This window comes from Mastigoproctus giganteus, chromosome 10, assembly GCF_048544385.1.
Source record: "Mastigoproctus giganteus isolate SK-2022 chromosome 10, ASM4854438v1, whole genome shotgun sequence".
Taxonomy (NCBI): Eukaryota; Metazoa; Arthropoda; class Arachnida; order Uropygi; family Thelyphonidae; genus Mastigoproctus; species Mastigoproctus giganteus.
The window spans coordinates 8,105,251-8,126,217 of NC_143584.1; the positions used below are offsets into that span (position 1 = coordinate 8,105,251).

The following is a 20,967-nucleotide window of genomic DNA, read 5'->3' on the forward strand; positions in this document are numbered from 1 at the left end:
CAATTTGTGTAGCAGTCTTCCATGTGCAACAGTATCAAAAGCCTTTCTAAGATCCAAATATATAATATCAAAGTCATTCCCTGCATCCAATTCTTTCGTGACTACATCATGTATCCAATCAAATTGGTCAGGCAAGACTTTCCCTTAACAAAACCATGCTGCGTCCGAGCTATTACTGAAGTCTTGTCTAGATGATCCTGCAGTGTTTCTTTAACTAGTGCCTCCATTAATTTTCCTGGAACAGAAGTTAAACTCAAAGATCTATAATTACTTGTGTCAGCCTTTGATCCTCCTTCGTGAATTGGGGTCACATCTCCAGTCTATGGGTATCTCCCGTGAGTCCAAGGAAGCTCTCATAATTATGGCTAAGGGTTTGCTTACTTCCTTTGCTGACTCCTTTAATATAACTGGATAAATCCCATCCACCCCAGGTGCCTTTCTTGTGTTTATCTTCAACAATTTCTCCTCCACTTTACTCTCAGTTATTACAAGATTATCTAGCTTACTGCCAGAGTTGAATACACCTCTGGCATTCCCCTCGCTGAATAACTCCTCACGTGTGAATGTCAATGCAAAATATTCATTTAGTTTGTTAGCTACCTGAGCAGGATCATCAACAGTTGAACCATCGATATCAAGTGGACCAATCTGATTCATCCCATTCCTTCTAGAGTTTGCATAAGTAAAGAACTCTTTGCTGTTTTTCTTTACATCCTTTGCTAAAGATTTCTCATAATCTGCCTTTGCCTGCCTAACCTCCTTTGTGACTTGGTTACAGACCAACTTATATCTAACATAGGCTTCTGTGTCATGTGTTAATTTGTAAGTATCCCATGCATTTTTCTTCTCTGCCATATGCCTCATTAGTTCATCTGACATCCATTTTGGCCTAAACCTTGAGCAATATTTCTTAGTTGGTATGTAAAGCCTAGTAGCTTCCAAGATAAGTTCTTTGAATGCTTCCCATTTTGAATTTGCTGTTGGTAACATCATCAATTGGTCCCACTGTATAGAATTAAAATACTGTCTCAGACCATCGTAGTCACCTTTACGAAAGCAATAACCCTTCCCTTTACCCCTAATGGTAGTTACCTCTTTGAGTAAATCCCACGTCAGCACAGTGTGATCACTGCCACCTAGTGGTTCATTTACCTGCAGATTCTTAAGCATGAAGAATCACTACTGATAATCAAATCACGAGTATTACTCCCTCTAGTTGCCTCCCGAACACGCTGATGTAGAAAACAATCATCCAATAAATCCACAAAAGCCTTGCTAGCGTGTGTGACGAACCCACAAATTCCAGTCAATATCTAGGAAATTAAAATTGCCCATTATAAGACTCTCTGATTTACTGCCCACTCTATTTCCCTGTACAGTTTCTTATTATACTCATCAGGGTCATTAGGCCTATAGCACACTCCTACTCTCAATTTTGATCTTCCAATACTTATGTCACACCAAGCTGACTCGACACTGCACTTGTCCAGCGATGTCGACTGGCTTCACTTCCTTGGATTTTATGTGTTTCTTAACTAATAGCATAACCTCTCCTCCCTTCCTATCCTGTCTATCCTTTCTGTACACATTGTACTCCCCAAATTCCAGTTCTGCATTCCTTATATCTTGTGACACCACGTCTCTGATATCCCAACAATATCCGCCTTTGATGCTTTAAGCAATACCTCAAATTCATTTACCAAACTCCTAGCATTGGCGTACACGCAAGTATACATGCACCTGTTCCTATTCTTAGCTACCCTAACACAACCCATGTGTTTACTTGTACCACAATGACTCCCAGCAGTCTCTGAAATATCCTGCATCTTGTTTTCCAGGCTTCTGCTCATTCCAATAGAAGCAGTGCAAGAATCAAACACTTTCAGCTCTGCCAGTGCCTACTGTTAATCTATTAGTCCTTGTATTCTCCCAAGCTAGCAGTTTTCCGACCCACCTAACACTGCCTCGATAGCATCAGCAAATATTCTTGCACTCTTTCTATTTAAGTGTATCCCATCCCTGTAGAAGCAGTCTCTCCTGTTAACAAGTACAGACCAGGCTGAAAAAAATTCTACCCCTTGAGCCTTGCACAATCTTTCCAAGGCTGAATTGATCGACAAGGCTCTCATCATATACTCCCTCCTATTGTGTCTGGGCAGAATTGCGGACACTTTCAAATTCAACCCTAATTCACGGCTTTTTTTCAACAGTGACCTGTACTTGTTAATTCTGCCAGTCTCCTACTCTTAATATCATTTGTGCCAACGTGTACAACTATATCACCTTTCGTGCCCTTAAAAGATGATATCCACTCTACAACGTCATCAACTTTTGCCCCTGGCAGACATACCCTAGTCCTGTTCCACCTATCCGTTTTACAAAGCATGTTCCCCGTTTCCCTGACAATAGAGTCACCAACAACTACTAGTTCCTGTGGGACCAGTGCATTCTGCCTTGGGGGTTGCCTCTGTGTTGCGTGATGACCAAGTGCAAGCTCTGGAGTTGAAGTGGGCAGCTGAGAGCTTGCTTGATGGGCCCCCTCAATTTAGATCCTTCGAGGGCATCTACTCTGTCCTTCAAGCTCTCATATAGGCCCATAACAATGCTGAGTTGTTGCCTGTTTTCATTACACTCCTTGCATCGTGCGCACACACAAAGACATCCCCCATGGCAATATCATGACCCGTGCTCGATTGCTCCACAAACATCATGCAAGCAGTGCATTTTAAAAGGCTGTGATTCAGAGGGTAACTGCCCCCCCCTTCCCTCAATTCTCCTCTGAGCCACAGCACTCCTATTAGCTTGAGTCTTTTGCTTTGCTGCTCTGGTCTGAGTCATGATTTCGATTTAAAATAAATTTGTACTGAAATTGAAATAAAATTTCAATTTCAGTACAAAATTATAACCCTAAACTTATAACCCTCTGTCTCAGTCAACCTACAAGGTTGGCTGAGACAGAGGGTTTGACAATAATTTGTGATGGACTTAGATTTTGGATTTAATAAGGCAGAAATGCCAAATTATCAAGTAGTTCTATTGTTGTGGCAGTTTAACTTACTTTATATAATGCTGTTTACACAATAAAATTCACTTAAACTAATCATGTCATTCATATTAATCGTGTCATTTAATTAGTGCTATTCACATTTAATTAGTTCATTATGAACAACCAAATTACATTCTACTCTTAACACATTAATTACAGAATGCTTTCTGGCTTCCAAGTATAAATATATGGAATTCATATATTTATACTTGAAGTGAAAAACTGCATTTTCTGGAAAAGTATTCTATGGAATAAAAAAAATAAAATTACAATAAACCCTCGCTAATCTGGATTAAGTGATAATCCAGATTAGTGAAGCAAAAGACAGCTTTAACAGAACAAAAACTTAGAACACAAATAAATGGAAAATTTAATAAAAAATATATAGGTACTGCTGATGAATATAAATAAAAAAAATATCACTGTAGAGCCTTTATTTAAAAGCCATAATAAGACAACACATTTATCCATCGATAGATGGATAAAATGTATTGTCTTTTTATACATTAGCATTAGTAGAGGCATATGATGCAAGAAAGCAAGCTTCTGAAGCATCAGCCAAAAAAAAAAAAAAAAAACCCACTCCCATTTCACCCTTCTGTTCATTCGAAATACCTGTCCAGCTGAGACTTCAATTTATTTAGGCTATCAACTTCCACAACAAGGGATGGAAGTCTGTTCCACAAACCAACTACCTGCTGGCTAAAGGCAAATTTCTGCACATCTATCCTACATCTGTCTTTCCTCAATTTGAATTTATGCCCTCTCAGGTGATTATTCTGAGCAAGAGGAAGAATCCCATCAGCATTGAGCAGCTCAAACCATTCAAAGCTTTATACACCTCTATCAGATCACCTTGCCAGTGCCTAGTCTCCAGACACTGTAATTTGCAAAACTTAAGCCTTTCTTCTTAAGAGTAACCCTTTGTTCCATTCACTAATCTTGTTGCCCTTCTCTGTACTCGTTCCAACAGCTCTACATTCTTCTTGAAATGAGGCCTCCAGACCTGTATACAATACTCCAGGTGTGGCCTGACCATTGCCTTATACAAGGGAATAATCACCTCTTTATCCGTGCTGGAAAAATTCCTGTATATCATTGACAATACTCCATGAGCTACTCTTGCAGCCCGTCTGCACTGCTCAGAGAACTTCATATCTGCCTGCACAACCACCCCCAAGTCCCTTTCATTCTCTACCACTCTCAGTGTAATACCACAGAGTTGATACGTTGCTCTGGGGTTGCTGTTTCCCATGTGTAGTACTTTACATTTGTCAATGTTAAACTTCATTTGCCACCTCTCAGCCCATCTGCTCAACCTTTCCAGATCCTGTTGCAGCAGCATAGTGTCAGTAGTGTCCCTGACAACCCTGCCAACCTTTGTATCGTCTGCAAACTTGGACATTAAGCGTGATATACCATCATCAATATCGTTTATAAATACAGAAAACAATAATGGACCCAACACTGAGCCCTGAGGGACTCCACTAATAACATTAGTCCATGATGAGCAGTGTCCATTGATTACCACTCTCTGTCTTCTCCCCCTCAACCATCCCTTTATCCATAGCAGCAATTAAACATGTCTCCAATGCCACACTGCTCCAATTTGTGCAGCAGTCTTCCATGTGCAACAGTATCGAAAGCCTTTCTAAGATCTAAATATATAATATCAAAGTTATTCCCTGCATCCAGTTCTTTTGTGACTGCATCATAGTATCCAATCAAATTGGTCAGGCAAGACTTTCCCTTAGCAAAACCATGTGGTCCGAGCTATAACTGAAGTCTTGTCTAGATGATCCTGCAGTGCTTCTTTAACCAGAGCCTCCATTAATTTTCCTGGAACAGAAGTTAAACTCACAGGTTTATAATTACTTGTGTCAGCCTTTGATCCTCCTTTGTGAATTGGGGTCACATTTGCACATCTCCAGTTGGGTACTTCCCCTGAGTCCAAAGAAGCTCTCATAATTATGGCTGAGGGTTTGCTTACTTCCTTTGCTGCCTCCTTTAATATAACTGGATAGATCTCATCCACCCAAGGTGCCTTTTTTATGTTTATCCTCAACAATTTCTCCTCCACTTTCCTCTCAGTTATTTCAAAATCATCTAGCTCACTGCTACAGTTTACTTCACCTCTGGCATTCTCTTTCCTGAATAACTCCTCATGTATGAATGTAGAGGCAAAATACTCATTTAGTTTATTAGCCACCTGAACAGGATCATCAACAGTTCAACCATCAATATTCAGTGGACCAATCTGATTCATCCCTTTCCTTCTAGAGTTTACATAGGTAAAGAACTCTTTTCTGTTTTTCTTTGCATCCTTTGCCTGCCTAATCTCCTTTGTGACTTGGTTACAGACCAGCTTATATCTATCATAGGCTTCCATGTCACCCATTAATTTATATGTATCCGATGCATTTTTCTTGTCTGCCATGTCTCATTAGAAAACTTAGAACACAAATAAATGGAAAAACTTAGAACACAAATAAATGGAAAATTTAATAAAAAAAATATAGGTACTGCTGATGAAAATAAATAAAAAAATATATCACTGTAGAACCTTTATTCAAAAGCTATAATAAGACAACACATTTATCCATCGATAGATGGATAAAATGTATTGTCTTTTTATACATTTATGAGCTGGCACTGGCATCACATACCAATACCACTTGATTGTTGCTGTGAATACCACTTAAATACAACTTCTTCCAGCAACAGTTCTTTTGGTTTTTTTAATGTCTGTCTATTTGATACACTGCTTTTATCACATCCCACATCGAATTTTAAAGCAAATGTCTTTATAGATTCTTTTTATTTTTTAATATCTGACACAATCTGTTGGCCAAACTGAATTCTTCAGCAATTTTTTTTTCCAGGAACACCATTTTCAAGTTGTTAATGAGAGTTAAAGTTACATGTTTTCTTTTCATTCCACTTTTTAATTCTTTAGGACCCATAATTATATAAAATATGTTAACTTATGTACATATATACATATAAAGAAGTACACAAATGAAGTGATATAAGCAATAACATCCATCCAACTCAGGGTCAACAACGATACTGAACAACACGCAAGACAATGTAACGTATGCTCCATCTCTCGCTGCACAGTCAGAATGACTTATCTGCTTTCCTAAATCCCATATGTCTTTTCAAAGTGCTCAACTGTGAACAAAATGTTTCATATTATCCAACAATTTGGATTATCCGACATTCGGATTAACTGTAACTGGATTAGGGAGGGTTTACTGTAAATTAAGTTTAAAAAATCAGGAAATAATCTACAGAAGTCTGTGAACACTTATGTAAATAAAAGAATACGAACTGCACTCAAGCCAAAAATATCCTCAAATGAAATAATTTTTTTTTTTTGAATCAAGTCTTATGTTATAACACATAAGTTACATAAATTGTTGTGATTCACATAACACTTTTTGAATTTTATCACTTCTGTTAATTTTTGTTTGCATCTTTACAACATTATTCCATATATATCATGGGATATTTTTCGCTAATCAGTTTTTCTTACTTATCTATAAATGTAATATCTTTTAAATGAACGTACTTCTCTTGCTTAACTGAAAAGTGGCAGTCATATCACTAAGCACATTATCCTTGTAAATGTAATCATAATGAACAGACCAGTAATGAAAATAATATAATAATTTACAGTACCTATGACACTTCTGGACTGTTTCAATGTGTCGCTGGTATGGAATCATTTCATCAGTTTGTTTAAACATTTCTTTATAACGGCCTTCAAGAATCCCATATTTATCCTCTACAGATCTAAGTTGTGTACTAATATGATGTTTCTCCATCCCAAGTTTTGAAATTTCCATTTGAAGTTCTTGCACTAGATACAGCAAATATCTGATATTTAAAAATTAAATAATTCAATAAAATAAAACAGTGCAGCAAAAAAAAAAAAAAACTAAATACAAGATAAAACCTGTTTTCAAACAAGACACATCTGTCTCTTACTATTGGTAAAATTTAATATTTATTTGTTTTCCTTTTCAGATTAAGTGACCACTTCATCATTTTGCAATTTAATGTAACAATTTGATGAGATCAGTTACAATAAACTATATCTTGTGTAACCCTTGAGTGTGCATGTGGGTTTATCAGGTAGTCCCATTTTCATACAAAAATAACCCCTAGATCCTGGAGATTCTCAGTACTTTCACGTTAAACTATTAACTTTTTTTTTCGTTTGCTAACAAGGTCAGTCAATAAATAAAAATATCATCAATTATCAAAATTACCTATGCTTAAAAACAAAAGTAACTGACACAAAAAAACACACACTGCAAAACAGTTCTGTAATCTGCCTCAGGCAGTGCACACAAAACTGCTATAGCACCCTCTTAGTTTTGTTTTTCATCCATATGGAAGCAGGAAGTGAATTTTTACTCAAAGCTGGATCGTGTGCACCTGACTTCACATGTAGTGCAAAAATATACTGTTTTTATTTGTTTGTTTATTTCAAGAACCCAGCTCAAGAATTAAAACATACTTTTATAAAAAAATAACTATATAGTATCGGTGTAAATACACCATAGTTAACCCATAAATTTGAACTACGTAAGTAGCGTAGAAGGCATCGTTTTAATTGTATCTCGTATCGTGGTTGCCTTCACAATAAGATAGTGGTATTGCACTACTTCAAATAATAATGCTTCTCTAGTAGAGAAGACTACTGTTATTTATTTTCAGAGGATACCACCACCCAGACGATCGTTTCAAAGCTACTGGGCTTCACCATCAGTGGGCGGGCAGGTACCCTGGTAATACAACATGCCATCACGGTTGTGAAAAATCCACAATATGAGCGATGCCAAAATTGGTAAAAATATAATTTGAAAATGAAATGCATTAGGCATAATTCTTATGCGTTTTGGTAATTAACTATATAGTATCAGTGTAAATACACCATAAAAAATAAATATGGGATGATTTTACAATTTTTTTTTAATTCTTAAATATTAATTCTGAGTAAGGAACACAATTTTATATCTGCAATACTGGCACTACACTCAAATTTTATGGGAAAAAAGTAATAAAAAATTATTCAAAAATATTAATACATGGCCATAAACATTATTATAAACATTTGAAAACCTGTTTTCAAAAATTCATAAAAAAACTAGTACAATTATGAATATAATATACTGCCTATTCTTAAAGTTCATGGTTTTTTAATTAATTAAAAAAAATCAATTAGAAATATTTACTTCCAGCTGCATTAGTGGCTGTTTTACAGTGATTCAAAAATAACTCAAACACAGCCACTTAAGTCCAAACTCTTTTTAAAAAAAATAATTGCAAAAAATACAACAATGAGTTCCAAAGTACAGCTCCCATAGTTTTGTTAAGCTACAAAAAATAAAAATAAAAATAAATAAATTTAATCATGTCACTGCATTTTTATTGTTTTGTTTAACACAATTGCTGCCACCTAAGAGAACCTGTTCAATGTGCCATATTTTTCAAAATATTGTGGGGGGGGGGCAACATTCCGACATCCCCAGCATTCTGAAAATTTGTACATAATGGTTGAAAATTAAAAGTTTGGAATTTATTGCTAAAAACGAACAATTACTTTTGTGCTGACCTGTAGATCAGAACAAATCTTAAATTTTATAAAATGTTTATTCATGTGCATGAACTAATATCGACACAAGCAGAAAACAAATAAAACTGTGTGCCAAGTCTATAAACGAAAGCCAAGCATTCATTTGTTCAGTGTGCTAATACTGAGTTGTTGTTAATTTCAATGTGCCTTTACATTTATGGCACTTCTTGGTTGTCTGCTTAAGAATGGCCACTGGTATCATTATAGCACAGTGCTTGGGTGCATTTTCACTCAGATATGACTTGCAGTACATTATTCCCAGTGCCTGTTTTATGCTTATACCTGTAAAGGCAGCAAATGTGTTAAGTATGTGGGACTGAGGTAATTCCACTTGATAACTTATTAAATTATACTTTTTTGGAAACAAGCACCTGACTGCTTGTGGGTTAAAAGGCCCATCTCACTAATTTATAGTTGAACTCATCTTTATCTGTGTCACTACTATTACTACACATGCAATACAGTGGTAATATCATCAACCCTTCCCAAGGTGGAAAAGGTCGATAATATTACTTACATGGCTACATGGAAAATGCAGATAACAAAACATATACACATCTTATTTATAGTCACAGAGTAAGTATCATTAAGGCACACACATTCATGAAATTAATGAACAGAAAAAAAAATAATAATAAATTCAAGCTAAGTATTTTCAGGTCCCAAACTAATCCATAATAGTTTGAATAACAAGTAGCAGAAGACATGAGCTGAGATGCATACAAAAGTTTGTGTTAATGGTGCTAGTTTTATCATGCCATTAAACATATATTAAAAATTGAGGTCACAATCTCAAAAACTGTCTATTTTTACTAAAAGAAATGTCCACACAAGAATGAATTAGGCCTGACGTAGCCCAGTGGTCAGGAGCGAGAGTGCATAGCACGCGTTCCTTGAGTAGACCGGGGTTCAAGCCTGTGACTACTAAATACGATAAATATTTGTATTGACGATTTATTGTAAACTCTACTGACTTGGTTGTCGTGCCGGAGTATAAACAGAAAATTTAATTTTAATTTAATAAGTCAAGGTAGTTTCATCCCCTCCCTGTTAATATACTGTAACACAATAAGCAGCCAAGAGCATCACTTTTAATTAAGTAGCTCATAAAGCATGTGATATTCATCCAGATGTGGTTGGCTACTTTGTGTGAATACTGGCCACCATTTTTTTTTTCCTGTTATACATATATTGCTTCTATAAAAAAAAATCAATTAACTTTCACACTCTAACTTCATTAAATTAGAAGGTCATTTAAACTCTAGTACTAAAGCTAGGAACAAAGCAATGGCTGCAACATCTTTAAAAATATTGCTGAACTATGAGGGGGTTCAACAAATTTGTTTCAGATTCAGGTGCAATGAACAAAACACAAACTTCAGGATGAAAGGGGAGGGGAAAAAAATCAAAGGCATATTAAAAAAAGTCCAGTACAGCCATACTCTAGCAAAGTGAAGTCTAGAAACCTGTTGTAACTTCTTCAATGCAGTTGATGTACTAGCACCAATTAACAATGGACTGTGCATTTTTTTTGGTTCGATTTACAGATTCAATCACATAAAATACGTACCAGTGTAATATAAAGTTCTTGTAACAACTGGTTTGCTGGGCAGAACGTGAACAAATCAATAAAACTAATTTAAATAAGCAGCAAAATCTATTATATATTTATCCAACTGTTCTTCAATATATGGTTTTTCATGATACTGGCCTCAAGTTTTGCATTTATAAAGATAAATTGTATATCATTTGAAAAATTTCAACTTGAAATCAACTTTATGATATTAACCAAATTTAAAATCTAATTTTTAAATATTAAATTAAGTAACTGTGTTGGTGTGAATGAATAACTCACACTGTAAATTACAATAATACATAATAAGAGTTGAACCAGTAATGTAATGGATAATGTTTCATGTGTGTTTTTATTACTTTGGATACAATTGATATATATATATTTTTTTTTCCTCTCCCTAACTATTCCTTGAGTTTATAAAAAAAAAAAAAAAGAAAAGAAAAAAAAAACTTAACAAAATGATATATATATATATATATTAAGGATAATAGAAAATAATAGAAAAAGTAAATCAATCAAATAATAAAACGCAAAAAAAATATATCGCTTTTTACCGACAATCTAGACGACTTCAACTGGGGCAAACCACCCAGACTGAAGGCAAAAAACGACAAACAGTTCTCTGTTTCTGTAATGATCAATATATGCTAAGTAATTTAAATCTAAACCAAATATAAACCAATATAGGCCAAATATAAATAAAAAGTTAAGAAATTTTAGAAATATTAGAATCAAATGTAAGAAATATAAGTAAAATATAAATGTAAGCATATATTAATCATCGTTGACCTGACAGAGAACGTAATTTAATGATTAAAATAAGATTAAATATATAATACACACTACATATTTACCGTATCTAGGACATAATGTAATAGTCATCAAAATAATATGTGGTGCCCCCTATGTGATGGATACGGTAAAAATAAATATAAATAAATAATTAAATTTAAGTTAACGCAAAGAGAAACATGCAGATAGTAGGAAGAAAAACTCCTACTCCTTTAGTTTTTCTTCTTCCTATCTGCATGTTTCTGTTCGCGTTAACTTAAATTTAATTATTTATTTATATTTATTTTTACCGTATCCATCACATAGGGGGCTTTAAAAGATAAAGTCGAACTCATTAATGTGTATGATCGGCAAAAAAATAGTGTTCGCAATCTCGCTGCAAAATTCAAAATCGGGAAGACGCAGGTAAGCGACATCCTAAAGAAAAAAAATTAACTGCTCAAACAATTTTGGCAACACGGAAATGATCAGGTTCAAAAATCATTCCCGAAAATTGTTGGACTTCAAATTTGTCGCGCACGTGCTAAAAAAATTCCCATTAATGGGCCTATTATTAGGGGAAAGGCTTTGGAGGTTGCGAAATCTATGGGAGTAAATGAGTTCAAAGCTTCTGTGGGATGGCTAGACAAGTTCAAAACTCGGCATAAAATTTCTTGGAAAACCGTAAGTGGTGAAGGTGGATCTGTTGATACTGGGGTTGTAACAGAGTGGACCGTCAAATTGGAAGATTTATGTTGTGATTTTGAAGCAAAGGATATTTACAACTGTGACGAAACAGGGTTGTTTTTTAAAGCTCTTCCTGAAAAAAAGCATGGATGACACGAGATATCATGAGCGAATGGATAAGTCACTTTAACCAAAACATGATTCGTCAAAACAGAAAAATTATTCTTTTCATGGATAATGCTGCATCTCACCCGCACTTTGAATTGTCCAACATTCAAATCATTTTTCTGCCACCAAACACATCTGCAGAGTGTCAAAGGGATAATAAAAAATTTTAAACTCCACTACAGAAAACGTGTTTTAAAACATCTCATTGCAAACATGAACGATGTAACATGTGCGAGTGACCTTGCAAAGAAAATCAGCATCCTAGATGCGATTCAATGGATTTCTTCTTCAGTAAACGCAATTAGAAAACAAACTGTCGTGAACTGTTTTGTAAAGTCTGGCTTCTCAAACGCAAAAACTGAAGTTGTGAACAGCAATGTGGAGCACCAAGAAGAACAAGAACTTCAACATCTATTGATAATATACGATACTTCCGCTACAAGTGACCCTGGCTACAAAGATATAGACTCGAACCTCACTACAGAAGATAGTGCTCTAGATATCAACGATATTATCATCGATATTTTTCAAGAAGTTCCTCACGAGGATGAAGAAATGGAAGGAGGTCATTCTGTCGAAGAACATATTAACGACGAACCACCGATGAAAACAGAAGAAGCGCTCATACAAACCAATCGTTTAAAAATGTTTTTTGACGCTGAAGAAGATATTGAAGGACTTTCGATGGTTTCTTCACTCCAAACAAATGTTGAAAACAAAATTATCAGCCGGAAGAAGGTGCAGAAGAAAATAAGTGATTACTGTATGTATTTTTCTTAAGATAAAGTCATAATATGCATAGCACAATTGTATGTATATTATTTACAAAAATATTGTGCAAAATCTGTATATAATTTAATTTAATTTTACATTAAACGTTTAACGATTTTTCTTTATCTCTTGTGTATGTAATTGTATATTATTTACAAAAATATTGTTCAAAATCTGTATATATTTTAATTTAATTTTACATTAAACGTTTAACGATTTTTCTTTCTTTCTTTTTTTTTTCTCCCTCAGACTTCTTGTTAGTGGACACTTCTCTCTAACGGACACATTTTCATTCCCCATGGCTGTCCATTAAAGGGAAGTTTCACTGTATATATATATATATATATATATTTTTTTTTTTTTTTTTTTTTATGAAAACCCCAAACACGAGAGGTATTAGAACCTATAATACTTAGTACTGTGCTTGGGTTGGAGGTTGAGAAGATGAAAGAAGATATTTGTTGACATTAGACTTGACCTTCTGTAGACTGTAAATTTTCAGGAAATAAGTATGAAGGAAGGTTGTTCCAGAAAATGGCAATTGAATGAATAAACGAGGAAGATGAAAAGATTATTCTGTAAGTTTGAAGTTGAACAGTAAATGGATGTTGGCTGTTTTGAAAGAGAGAGCGGGAATTATAGAAGCCAATTCAGAAGAACAGTGCCCATGGAAATATCTGTAGAAGAGGCATGCAGCAGAAACAGTACATCTATGAGACAGTGAGTGGAGAGACTCAGTTAGAGATGAGTCATTAAATAACCTAACTGCTCTCTTCTGAATGGAATCTAGAAGCCTGAGAGAGGTTTTGGGGGTACCACCCCAGATGTGGGAACAATAACCATAGTAGGGCAGATTTGTTGAGGGCTGATGACCCTCCTATGTGTGAGTCCTGTGGCACAATTTTATCAATTAGGCACATTTTAGTTGACTGTCCAGATTTTAGCAATATCCGTTTTACTGCTTTTAATCATCTGACTGAGCCTTATACACTCAGTCAGATTTTATCTGACAATGACAATGTGTCTGCTGTTTTTAGCTTTTTGACTTCAGTAAACCTTTTTAGTCACATTTAAAAAATCTTATTATTATAGCTGCTTGTTTACTGATATTTATCTTTTAGTTTATACTTGTTTCATACCTTGACTTAGTGACCTAAATCATTAGGCCACTGAAAATTTTACGTTTTATGACCAGGCTTTGGCGCATTATAGCCTTAGTCGCTAATGCGCCAATAAAACCCAAGCAACAACAACAACAGCAGATTTGCGATTTGTACAGAGTGAACAACTGTTTGGAAGAAAATTAATGCCAGGAGTAAAAGAGAAAACCAAGTTTTTTTGATGCAGAGGAAGCAATATTTGAAATGTGCGTGTGCCAAGAGAGATTAGAAGTCAGGGTAATCCCTAAAAGAGATATATCATCTTGCCTAAAAATCGGAGTGTCACCAAAGATAAGCATAGGAACAGAAGAATCCGTTTTGCGAGGTATAAGACAGGACTGAGTTTTAGAAGGATTGAAATCAAATAAGTTGTCTTTGCCCCACTGGAGAATCACCTAGAGATTGGCATTTAAGGAATTAGTAGCAGATATTCGAGAAGTTGAAGATGATTGAGCAGGGCAAAGTTTCTCAAACTGGAAAGTGGAATGCAATGCGTTATCTTTAGCAAAACTATGGATAGAATTTCCAGTCAATGGAAGAAGGTCATTAATATACAAGAGGAAAAGAGTGGGGGAAAGAACTGAACCTTGGGGGACACCAGCATTAGTAGAGAAGTCAGAAGACAGAGAGCCATCTACCATCACCCTCAGTGAGCGGTCAGAGAGAAAACTGGATAACCAACAAGTGGAGAAAAAACAGTTGGCAAACCATAAGACGGAAGCTTGTTTAGAAGACCTTTATGCCAAACATGATCGAAAGAATTTGAGATGTCAAGTTCAACTGCTTGTGTTTCACCGAAATTTTCCATTGAATTCGTCCATAAATGGGTAACGTAAGCCAGAACATCACCAGTGGATCGACACTGATGGAATCCATACTAGCCATCATTGATCAGATGGAAGGTCTCTAGGTAGTTTAAGAGTTGGCAGTTAATTGATTTCTCCTTACTTAAGAAAGAGTAGAGATAACTGCAATAGGGCAAGAATTTGATGGGAGTGATTTGTCACCCTTTTTTGGGAACTGGCTGGATATGAGCAAATTTCCAAGCAGAAGGGAAAACACCTTTTGAATAAGAAAGTGAAAAAAAGTGGCAAAGAACAGGTGTAAATTCATAAGCAGAGGTTTTGAGAACCAGTGGAGAAATATCATCAGGACCTGGTGCTTTTTTAGCATCAAGATTCGTCAAAATCCTTCTGACATCCTTTTGATGTAAGACCACAGGAGCCATTGAATGCAGCATGTTGGGAATGGTAGGTATTTTACCAAGATCATTGTTACACAAGCTCAAAGAAAAATGGGATGCTTGCAGGTCAGCTTTATCTTTGGCTGAATTGACAATAAAACCATCTGGTTTTGACAGAGGTGGGGGCAGAGATGGGAAAAAGTTGCGGCCCATAGCTTTGGCAAGAGACCAGAATGCTTGGCTACCATTAGGGCAAGAATGCATGTTTTCTACTCTTAGCCTGTTCAAAATCTAGTTTGGACTGATTAATTACTGCTTTACAATTGTTGCGAGCTTTGGTGTAGGCAGAAAATGAAACTGAAGATTTGGAAACAAGCCAATTGCGATATGCAATATTCTTTTATTGAACAGCCTTAGCACATTTATTGGAAAACCAAGGTTTAGACAAAGGACAAGATTTTAAAGTGGAGTGTGGAATAAAGGATTCCATTCCTACAAGAATAATTTCACTGACACGATCTGTGCAAATGTTGACATCAGAAGTTTTGAAACAGTAATCCAACCAAGGAAAAGAAATCTAGCAGGTCATCTCCTTTTGCATTCTTGTAATGCCAAACAACATGAGGTTGGGAATAGCCATGAGATAAAGGCTCCATTGGAGAAGAGACAATCACCAAGTTGCGATCTGAGGTGCCTAAAGGACCACTCACTTCGACTGTGTACTTAGAAGTGTTGTTTGTGATAAAAAGATCAAGCTTGATGGCTGCATGGTTAGGATTGTCCAGTATTCTGGTAGGTAAATGAACAATCTGTGCAAGGTCATTAGTAATTGTAAAAGCCTCAACATCTTGCCCACCAGGGTCTGTGTGAGTAGAAAACAGAAGCCAGCCGGAGTTTTGAACATTAAAATCACTAAGAAAATTACCTTACTGTTAGGAAAGTTAGACTGGAGAAAGTCAAGTTGCAAAGAGAGGAAGTCAAAGGGCTCAAAGTGATTAGTGGAGTTGGGAGAACAGTAGAGCGAACAGATGAATTTGACAGTATGAGGTAGAATGATTTTAAGCCAGAGAATGTTAAGAGGACATTCCAAATTACCAAGTCTCAGACAAGGAATATCGGAATGGACATATGTAAAAGTGCCACATTTGAGATGAAAGGAATCATACAACGAATAATTTGGGCAACTGAGATAAGCAGTGGTTGAATCAACCGATAACTGAGATTCTGTCAGAAAAAGTACATGGGGTTTGGCAGACTGCAAGTGGAAATGGACATTATTGAGATTAGAACTGAGACCACCTATATTTGTGAAATGAACTAGGAAATGTTTGGGAGGTTTAGATCTTTTTGCAGATAAGTCTGCTCTTATTAGTTTGACAATTCAAAATGTATTCATTAGTAAGAAAAAGTGGGGCGAGGGATGCTGTATGAAGTAATGAAATTTTCGGATATGGTGTACACATGGTAAGAATATACCCAGATCCTTGACATAAAGTGTCCTTGACAATGTCCCCTGCATACACACTACTCGGACTCCCTCCAGTCACTATCTGGCAGAGTAGAGGTAGCAAGATTATACACTAGCTGATCCAGAAGCCTCCTAGAGAGCTACCAATAGGTTCGGTCTGGTGTACTAACTAGCGGCCGGCCTGTGAACACTGTTTTAGAGTTGTACCCTCGAAATGTAAGGAAGTTTGGACCTCGCCATGGTGTTCATCATAACCTCAAAAGACATCAATAATACTGCACGAATGAAGAGATGGGGAAGAGTTGACCGGAACTTAGCTCTGGAGACAAAACATGGGTTCCGCCACTTCAAGTCTTCAATAAGCGAAGTGGAAGTATTGCACCGGTTGATGAGAGTCATCTACTACCTAGTATTTCTTGGTAGAGGGACGGCATTCCTCCATATGGTGTGGGCACCAGACCTTGACTCCTGCTTATATTGGTTCACACTGGGTGGTTACCCACAGTGTGCTTGTGCAAAGGGGATTATACCCAGGATTACTAAAATTCCACCATCATGAAGGTGCAAGCAGAGGATTTGGCTGTCACAGACGGTCCAGACTTTGTCGAAATTGGGTCCACTTGAATTGAATATCACCCGAATATCAGTTCCATCAGTGTTTTAGACTCCCAGGTAGCAAACACAGCATGTCTGGCATATCTGAGAGAATGTCTGCAATAGCCTCAAAAGACCCGTAAGACCACCCTTTCATTCCCTTCACCAATCTCATTGCCCTTCTGTATATGTGTTCCAGTAGATCTACATCCTTCCTAAAATGAGGCCTCTAAACCTGTATGCAGTATTCAGGATGTGGCCTAGCCACTACCTTACACAACAGGATAATCACCTCCTTACTTCTGCTAGCAAAATTCCTGTATATCACTGACAAAACCCCATGAGTTGTATTGGCAGCCTGTCTGCACTGCTCAGAGAACTTCACATCTAACTGCACAATTATCCCCAGGTCTTTCTCATTTTCACCACCCTGAGTGTAGTACCACACAGTTGGTATGTTACTCTGGGGTTACTCATACCTATATGCAGTACTTCACATTTATCAATGTTAAACTTCAACTGCCATTTCCCCACCCATCTGCCTAATTTTTCTTGATCTTGTTAGGTTTGGTATAAAATACTTAGAGGCATCTATAATTACCTATCTGAATACTTCCTATTTGGTATTTACCCTTTTTAACAAAAAGTATTTGTTCTTTAAAAAAACAAAAGTTGGTCCCACTGAAAGAGTTTACAAAATATCTGAGTCCAATATAATCACCCTTGCAAAAACAAAAACCCCTTTCCTTCACCCTTGTCTGTAGATATTTCTTTGACTAAATCCCCCATAACAATATCCAGTGATCAATGTCACCTTAAGGTTCCTTTACTTGAACATTCTTAATACATGATGAATCACTGCTGATAACCATATAAAACTATTGCTTTCTCTTGTTGCCTCCCTAATATGTTGGTGTAGAAACCATCATCTACAGATTGAGAAATGTTCTGCTGCTAAGTGGGCTGCCAGGCTATAAGTTCCAATCAATATCTGTAAAGTTCAAAATCCTATTATAAGGCATTCTGATTTGCTGGTTCATTCTATTTGTCTCTATATTTATTCATTATGCTCTTCAGACTCATACTCTCTCATCTCTTTTTTTTCCCCTAAAGTATTTATGTCACACTAGAGTGATTAACATTACACTAGCCTGGGTCTATTGGTGGTACTGTTTTAGAATCTATGTGCTTCTTAACCAAAAACATGATTTCCCTCCCATCCTATCTGTTCTTTCTGTACTCTCACATTCAACACACACTGTACTAGCATTAGCATTAGTAGAGGCATTTGATGCAAGAAAGCAAGTTTATGCAGCATCAGCCAAAAAAAAAAAAAAAAAAACCACTTCCACTTCACTATCAACTTCCACGACAAGGGATGGAAGTCTGTTCCACCAACCAACCACCCGCTGGCTAAAGGCAAATTTCCGCACGTCTATCCTACATCTGTCTTTCCTCGATTTGAATTTATGCCCTCTCAGGTGATTATTCTGAGCGAGAGGAAGAATCCCATCAGCATTGAGCATGCTCAAACCATTCAAGGCTTTATACACCTCTATCAGATTACCTCGCTGGTGCCTAGTCTCCAGACACTGTAATTTGCAAAACTTAAGCCTTTCTTCGTAAGAGCACCCCTTTGTTCCATTCACTAATCTTGTTGCCCTTCTCTGTACTTGTTCCAGCATCTCTACATCCTTCTTGAAATGAGGCCTCCAGACCTGTATACAGTACTCTAGGTGTGGCCTGACCACTGCCTTATACAAGGGAATAATCAACTCCTTATCCCTGCTAGAAAAATTCCTATATATCATTGACAATACACCATGAGCTACTCTTGCAGACCGTCTGCAAGAGTAGCTCATGGTGTATGAGCTACTCTTGCAGTAGGACAGAGAACTTCATATTTGCCTGCACAACCACCCCCAGGTCCCTTTCATTCTCTACCACTGTCAGTGTAGTACCACAGAGTTGATATGTTGCTCTGGGGTTGCTGTTTCCCATGTGTAGTACAATACATTTGTCAATGTTAAACTTCATTTGCCACCTCTCAGCCCATCTGCTCAACCTTTCCAGATCCTGTTGCAGCAGCATAGCGTCAGTGGTGTCCTTGACAACCCTGCCAACCTTTGTATCGTCTGCAAACTTCGACATTAAGCTTGATATACCCTCATCAATATCATTTATGAATACAGAAAACAATAATGGACCCAACACTGAGCCCTGAGGGACTCCACTAATAACATTAGTCCACGACGAGCAGTGTCCATTGATTACCACTCTCTGTCTTCTCCTCCTCAGCCACCCTTTATCCACAGCAGCAATTTGCCTCCAATGCCACACTGCTCCAATTTGTGCAGCAGTCTTCCATGTGCAACAGTATCAAAAGCCTTTGTAAGATCCAAGTATATAATATCAAAGTTATTCCCTGCATCCAGTTCCTTTGTGACTGCATCATAGTAGTCAATCAAATTGGTCAGAAAAAGCAGAAACTACTGTTTAATATACATTATTTCTAATTCATCCAGAGAAGTGTTCTACCTTTCATTCTTAGTATATCGTGTTACCTGCACATGGAAGATTGTCCAACTCCTATACTGTATTGTGCCTGACCATGTTTTTAGTAACTTTTACACAGTCAATGTAATTACTAGTCTCAATTAGAAGAAGTAGTGCAAGAATCAATTTCATCACTTCTTGAAATTGCCATTAAAACCATTAGTCTGTGTTTCTTCCCTAAACTAGCCCCAACAGTAAACAACCTTGCACCCTTTCTATTTAAGTACATCCCATCCTTAAAAACATTCTGCTGTTAACAAGTACAAACCATGCTGAGAAAAATTTTACATCATGAGCTATGCAAATCTATCCAGGTCTAAACTGTTTAACAAGGTTCTCATCATTCCCAAGGGTACTTGTGCAGTGATAAATCTGATTAAGTTCAGTAATTATGGAGCGGGCCACGATCAAAATGTTCTGTGCAGATTTAAACCTCACCATACACTTGAGGAACCTTTTAATGAATAAGCTAGCCACAGTTCCTGCAGTGTGGCAAATTATTTCTGGCAGTGACAGGAGCTGCTTATGGAAGTGAAGAAGACATAGAACAATAAGATTTTCTCTAATTTCTTGGAAAAGTGAGATGGTGAATCTTAGCACTAATGAAACTCAATTTTCTTGTTTTTTGTTTGAAAAGTGTGCAAGTGTCTGCCCTGCTCTTTATTTGAACATTACTGTTTTAGTATTTTTGTAAAATAATAAGAGGAGTTTACCTCAATATAGTACGTAGAACACTTCAGTATGATACTCTCCAGAAATTAAAACGAAAAAATCGAAAACTTACATTAGAGTAAAAAATACATAATTAAAAACCAATTTAACACAATTAAAAATCAATTTAACGCAATTAAAAATTAAAAAGAATCTAACGAATCTAGCGTTGTCAGCTTCAGGAAGGAAAATCATTTTGAATATTTTCGTTAGATTCTTTTTAATTGCGTTAAATTGATTTTTAATTGTGTTAAATTGATTTAAATTGTGTTAAATTGGTTTTTAATTAATTATGTATTTTTTACTCTAATGTAAGTTTTCGATTTTTTCGTTTTAATTTCTGGAGAGTATCATACGGAAGTGTTCTACGTACTATATTGAGGTAAACTCCGCTTATTATTTTACAAATATTAATCAACATAGAACGTATTGAGTATTACAACTCTGATTCATACTATCTAATTACCGTTTTAGGAAAGTGATTACAAGAGTGGAAAAATGACAATTTTGTTTACAATAAAGCCATTTTAAATAGTTTCAGAAATAGTTACTATAATTAGGAACATGATAATTTATAAAATAATAATAATATTAATGGCTAGAAAAAAAAAAAATTCATTCGGAAATAT

At 36.2% G+C, this 20,967-nt stretch overlaps 1 protein-coding gene across 1 annotated transcript in view; it reads right to left on the reverse strand.

Annotated features, from left to right (window-relative positions):
* Positions 1–20,967, reverse strand: part of LOC150078667 (centrosomal protein of 89 kDa-like) — a 124,616-nt gene that overhangs the window by 80,952 nt on the left and 22,697 nt on the right. The window contains exon 3 of the mRNA XM_090383612.1: positions 6,731–6,911. Within this exon, the coding sequence (XP_090239738.1) occupies positions 6,731–6,911 (181 nt within the window). The remainder of the gene's footprint in view (positions 1–6,730; positions 6,912–20,967) is intronic.